We start from the raw sequence: 6,489 nt of genomic DNA, 5'->3' as shown, positions 1-6,489 counted from the left end.
ATTTTGACACATTTTGATAAGTTTTTTTTGCCAGTGATTACATTTAACATTGCAATTGTTCTATCAAAAATGGAATAAAAGAGATTGCAGCTCAAATCGGACAGGGCATTTTTTTTGCACCCAGGAGAACATGCTCTGGATTTTTGAAATAAACTTTAAATGTATTACAAAATCCCAAAAATTTCGACAAAAAATGCCGCACATACATCCTGATGTTCTATGTGTTCGCATAGTAGTTTCACGAAAAATTGATATTTTCTGGTCATGTGTAAAAAAGACAAAATTTGATACTAAAAATAAGCTCTCCACAAGACATTTCCTTGTCTTTCTATACAATACACTCAAAAAAATGTCTGTATTCTGGGAAACTTGGCAAGTGTGCATGTGATTTTTTTTTGTTATTTTAAAATATTTTTTGTGCGGCAGGAGCATATGCACCCAAGATGAGAAGTGCATTTCCAAAATACAACAATATAGATCTATATATATATACCTACTTAATGTGAGTTTCAAAATATTGGTAGGAGTACATCTGATCCAAATTAATTATCACCATTTTATTTAACATAGACAAATTTAGAAAATACGTAGTACTGAGTAGGCCGAGCTTATGGGCGAACTATTTACACATATATGCACTACAGGACTAGCAGCATCCAGATTCGCTGTTAGGATCACTCGTCGCTACCACTGTGGTACTGTGTGCCAGCACGTACTATTACTACACCAGCGTGGAGCAGGCGGACGTGGCTGGATCGAACAGCGCCGGGAGCAGGTACTTCCGGCCGTGCGCGCCGTTGGCGTTGTAGCTAGCCCCGGTGGCCGTGTCAACCAGCAACTGACCGGCGTATCCTGGGTACGCGCCCTTGCCGTACACCCCCGGGCACGCCGTCGCGGCCTCCAGCGGCGCGGCGCGGTCGCCCTGGTAGAACCCGTCGCCGAACGGGTTGGTCACCGCGCCGGCGACCATGCTGGCCACGTTGATCACCAGCCCGTCCATGCCCACGTCGCCGTTCGGCGGCGCCAGCGGCGTCGACTGGGGCCCGTACGCCGGTTGGTGGAACGGCCACGCGCACTGCCCGGGGCACTGCGTCGCCGAGTTTCCTGCCCAGACGTACGCTGTGTCGGCCTTCGCGTCCACGGGCCCGTGCCGCCCGCACCGGCTCATGCAGAAGCCCTCCACGGCCACGTCCTGCGCCGTCAGCACCAGCGCGATGCCGCCCTTCGCAGGCCTTGCCCTGGCCGCCAGCGCCGGGAGCTGGGACAGCTTCAGGCTCTTTCCCAACGAGCACGCCTCGTCGGAGACCTGGCCGGACAGGACCACCCGCGCGATCTTGGCAACGCCTGTGCTCTGTCCTCCACTCTTGCCAACGGTGGCCGCCGCCTTGGACAGATACAGCTGGTGGATGCTGCTCCACCACTGGGAGACAGACGGCGCCGGGGCCGCCCTCGGCGCGGCGGAGAGGGAGACCAGGAAGTCGGAGACGATGGCCTTCTGCGCCGCCGTGAAGCGGCCGTACCAGAGGACGGAGACGGGGATGTCCCCATGCAGCACGGAGCCGTTGTGGTACGTGAGTTGGTTGGGCTGGGGCTGGACCAGGAACATGAGCTTCCTGGTGGTAACTGACGCGGCTGCCATGTTTGTGGCAACCACCATTAGTAGCAGGATGAGAAGGCTTTCCTTGGCCATTTGGGGAAGACAAGAGAGCTCAAGATTTTGGATGAAGGTTTTGCGTAGGTGTGCGTGTTGAAATGGTGTTGTTTGCTAGTGTGTGGGAAGCAAAGGCGAACGGGGAGCTGTTTATATAGGGGAGCCCGGTGCTTAATATGACTGCTAGACTGTTGACTGTTCTACATTGTAAGCAAGCCGTTTCCTGTTACCGAAAGAACCACGTACCAAGTAGGTGTTAGAACCAAACTACTCCGTCCCATGAAATATATTAAAAATTTATCTAAATTCCGATGCAACTAGACATGAATTAGTGTCTAGATACATCTATTTTTCGACAAATCTCCGACATGTTTCATGAAACGGAGGAAGTCATACGTACTAATGCTCAACGGGTGTGCTTCAATCCAGCCACTTGTTTAAAATGTACTCACCAGTTGTATTTAGTTTAAAAAAATGTTGTACTCTATTACCTCCATTCCAAAACTTAAGACTAATATTATTTTTAGAAAGTTAAATTATGTTAAATTCAAAATTTTACCAAAATTTGTTAACATGCAAAATACAAATTCAATACCATTAAATAGATAATGAAATATATTTTCATTTGATATATATGAAATATCATATTTATTGATAGATTTTTCTAAAAGTTTGGTTAAACTTATTTAATTTGACTTAAAAAAATAAGACTTAAGCTTTGAAACAGATGTAGTACTACTAAAATTATGTATCATTTTTATACGCAAGCTATGGCGAATTCTGTATTCTCATTTATTTTCCCGTTTTTGCTTTATAAAGGTTTATCTCCAATCAAGATATAGGTCCTATGGATCAAATATTTTCCATTTTATCCATTTAATTAAGGGAGACCATATGTACTATGGTGTAAAATTTGTAATCGCATTTTCCAAGAAATACTTTTCATTTATAAAAAAAATGAAATAATTTTAACAGTATATAAATGTGTTCATGTGCAAAAAACTTATTGTGTATAGATTGATGTGGACATGTCAAAGTCATTAATAACCTATATTTTGGATAGAATTATTTCCATTTTGTAGTAATCTTGGTTTCATTTTGTTTGAGATGTGGAGGCAATCTCTCGTGACTGGATCCATCTGGCTGCCAAATTTGACTGGAGTTGCGGGGGTAACCATAATCCAATACAAATCCATAAATCACTTAAACAACTACACCTATAAATATTAGTTTTTCCTTCTGAGCTCACTCAAGCGGGAGAAATAAACTAATCCATGTTTTCTCAGGTCCATGGTTTCAGTTTCCTTTTTAGAAAATTGATATGTTCTTCATAATAAAAATAGATACACCCAATAAAAAATTATTTTATACAAATATAATAACATAAATATGATTTTGTGGATATTAAATTTTGTAGATGATAAAGCATAAAAATATTCGACCTAAATTTTTTGAATTAAAATTTGGCTTGTGTTTTATCAAGAAAATATTATATAGGACAAGATAATTATTTATCCACCCGGATTGAAACAACCATGAAACAAAGCGAGATTGTAACCTTAGCTCGCGCTAATGATCGATAACATCGAGAAATACAACCATTAAAGTACCTACAAAGTCCCATTGAGGACCAGACGTCCATGAGCAATTGCATTAGTAGACTGTCACACAGGAAGATTGATAATGGCGCCAACCATATCGGTGGGGACATCGCCCGGGTTCATACAAAAACCTTTTGTAATATGTAATTATTTTATATACGAAAATAAAATAGCGTATAAATTAATTTCATTCTAAAGACCATGTCAATGTCCTAAAACCTGCATTTGGCATACAATTTTGAATTATGTGATTATCTTGCTTTTATTTTGTGTCGGGCGTGGGGACAATCTTTGATGATTGGATCCCATCTGATGGGTGCCAAATTTGACTCGGAATAGTCAACACAACCATAATCCAATAGTAATCCATAAATACATGAATCAACTAAACCTTGTAATGTCAAGCACTCATGGTGTGACAAGTTGCAATTCAAATTCATTTTACACATGGCAAACACCATCACAGCCTCTACCCAGAACAGGTTGGAAATCAATAATCAGTGGTGCTATGCAAGCATGTACACAGCATGGTCTAGGATTAGAACGCTTTGCTAATCTCTTAACTACAATACTCGAGGACGTAGAAGTCAACCAAGTACTACCGGGTGCGCGCGGACCAGTCCGCAACATATAATTGAAGGAGCACGCGGGTGCCGATGTTATCTTCCGAGAAGAGACGGTGGCCTCCCATCAACCATCATCAGCGCACAAACTGGCTTTCTATCCTTGGGGAACAGAACGGTTGTTGCCGGAACTTGACGGATATGTCGATATACATACATGCAATGCATGGGTGCAAGTGTGAGAGGATCAGAGGATGACAATCGTGATCCAGTCGTCCTATCATATGATGGACGGGCCGCTGGATGCCCCTGTCCATCCTCCCCTGAGAATGAGATGGAAGAATGCATTTCTTTGGGGATACAGTGTGGAGAACAGTCATCATTGTCCATTTGTTTTCCAACACTCAATCATCGTCTATTGTTAAATGATTTTAAATTTTCTTCCCCTTCGTTATTTTCGGGAATATTGCCTAGCCGGAGTGCAGAAAGACCCTACTGGTACTACTATACCATAGAACAGTGGTATACTGTGATGATTGTCACTGGGTAGGCACCTAACATTCCAAAAGAAAAAATAGCAATACACTGAGCTCCTACAAGTGCAAGCTAGACAGCTAGCAGATCTACATGACCATGAGTGCCCAACCTGCTCCTAGCTTAGCCACATTGACAAACATTATCGACAAAGCAAGCAGAGCACTTAACCATAATAGAGTAACATTGAGCACTTAGGGCAGCTCCAACACATGATGAATTTGTTCCGCCCGTGTTTGAATGGGTCTCCGCGGACAAAAGGCATGGCCTAACGGGCTGTGTCCGCATGTTGCCCTTTCATGACCCACCGTCAATGGCATAACGACCCTTCACGGTCTTATTAATATGACCACGGGAACTCGTCTCTACGACCAAACCCTATCCCCACACTCCACATCCTCCTGCCCACATTTGCCGCCCGCAAGGCCTAGCCACCATGGCCCCAAAGCGTTGGTTCGGGGAGAACGACCATGAAGCGTGTTCGACATGCCGCCATCCTTCCGCCACCTCTCCCACGACCTTCCGGCTGTTTGTGTTGGGGTCAACCGGCGACCCAAACGAATAAGGGGAGGAGATATACACATGGCCACACAAACGGACCAAATTAAACATATTTTGTGTCCAATTTTGGGTGGCCACGTGGGAGATGCCCTTAACCAGAGCCAACATCAAGTCGGGTGTAGCCTAGTTGTCGTGCATGCAGCGCCATGTATGGGCCTGGAGGGAAGAGAACGTGTCGTGGTCCTCCATCGGTGGCCCCCGTGTCATCAGCTCACAACAATGATGAATCAAATTTGAAAATCATGATTGATTCTAGTCAACTAATTGAAACTACTAGAACACCTAATACGCACTTGAACTTGAGAAAATCTATAAAGCAGCATTCCAATGCTTTAATTTCAAGCTCCACATGGACACTTTATATATACACTCTGGAATTTTGTATTTTCTTATACCCTATTCATGCGGTACACACCGCTATCAAGATATTGTTTAGAATGCCGCAGTAGGGCTCTGCTAACGTTATATCAAGTAATACACATCACATACACATTCACATAATTAACCTGGTTGACGCATGGAATTTTTCTTTTTTGTTTTACACGCCTTTGAAATTATTTGGCTACACATATCAAAGAGGCCATGTATCAAAAATAAATTCAAAAATCACAACCATTGTTGTAAAATACAATTTATATTTTATCATATAATAATGAAGTACTTCTAAGTTATAGATACGATGGGGCTGAATAGGAGCATGATCAATATTTTGCGACATTGTTGTGTAGCTAAATGTGCTAGTTTTTTAATAACTAATACGAGTAAGCATAAGAGTTTAGCATAAAATCAACAAGTTCCATTACATATAAAAGTTGTTTTGAGACATCTTTTCGAAAAAGAGCGAGAAAAAGAACCCTCATGCAGTGGTTTAAGCCCAGTCGCTACCTAGTGTGTATTAGGACCCAATGATTCATCAGATTTAGACGCATGATTTAGCAGGTTTATGTCGAGAAGATAGTAAAATGCAACTGTTGTCGCTTTCATATGGAGTTTTTTTTATGAAGGCCATCCGAAATATTAGATAATAGATATATGCTCATGTAGTCATGTGTGTGTATTGAAATAGTTTTAAGTAACTATAAACACTACCACAACTTAAACAATACGGGTTGATAGGTTGTTTATTGACGAAAATAGTTTATCAATTTACATATTTCTTAAAACATATATCTACACGGTCACATCGTTTTTTTTTTTTTTTGCACGGTGCCGCCGAACCGTCTTCAAATACGCTGATTTTCCACCGACCAGTACATAAAACACGAACATCTGAAGTGGCTGAGAAAAGCTATTGTGGCCTGACAGATTGACAAAGATTATCGACAAAGCGAGTAGAGCACTTAACCAAAACAGCATGGAAGCACCTAACCAAGCGAGAACAGCTTCATATGTGGCGCACGCGCGCAGCCCAGCTGGTGCGTATGCAGCGTCGCGTCGCAGATCCCGGCCGCCAGAGGAGGACGTGTGGTGGAGACACCGGCGGCCAGGGAGGGAGCAGGACCCATCTCCTGTGCCTGCAGCTGAGAGCAACGACGGCGCGCGTCCAAGGGAACACGCACGCGCGCATTGCGCCTGTCGC

General features: G+C 43.1%; 1 protein-coding gene across 2 annotated transcripts; it reads right to left on the bottom strand.

The window, feature by feature from the left end:
- Positions 1-533: 533 nt before the first annotated feature.
- LOC124674246 (protein PHOSPHATE-INDUCED 1 homolog) lies at positions 534-1,760 on the bottom strand. 2 transcript variants are annotated; one of them, XM_047210296.1, is made up of 2 exons: positions 1,392-1,760; positions 534-1,349 (listed from the first exon to the last, which is right to left on the bottom strand). In XM_047210296.1, the coding sequence occupies exons 1-2, from the start codon at positions 1,688-1,690 to the stop codon at positions 722-724; spliced, it is 927 nt and encodes a 308-aa protein (XP_047066252.1). In that variant the 5' UTR covers positions 1,691-1,760; the 3' UTR covers positions 534-721. The 2 variants fall into 2 exon arrangements, with proteins under 2 accessions (XP_047066252.1, XP_047066245.1); XM_047210289.1 differs by having other exon boundaries at positions 534-1,760.
- Between the last annotated feature and the right edge of the window lie 4,729 nt (positions 1,761-6,489).

This window comes from Lolium rigidum, chromosome 1, assembly GCF_022539505.1.
Source record: "Lolium rigidum isolate FL_2022 chromosome 1, APGP_CSIRO_Lrig_0.1, whole genome shotgun sequence".
Classification (NCBI taxonomy): Eukaryota; Viridiplantae; Streptophyta; class Magnoliopsida; order Poales; family Poaceae; genus Lolium; species Lolium rigidum.
Note: the sequence above shows the minus strand (reverse complement) of the source record. Positions and strands in the feature narration are given on the sequence as shown.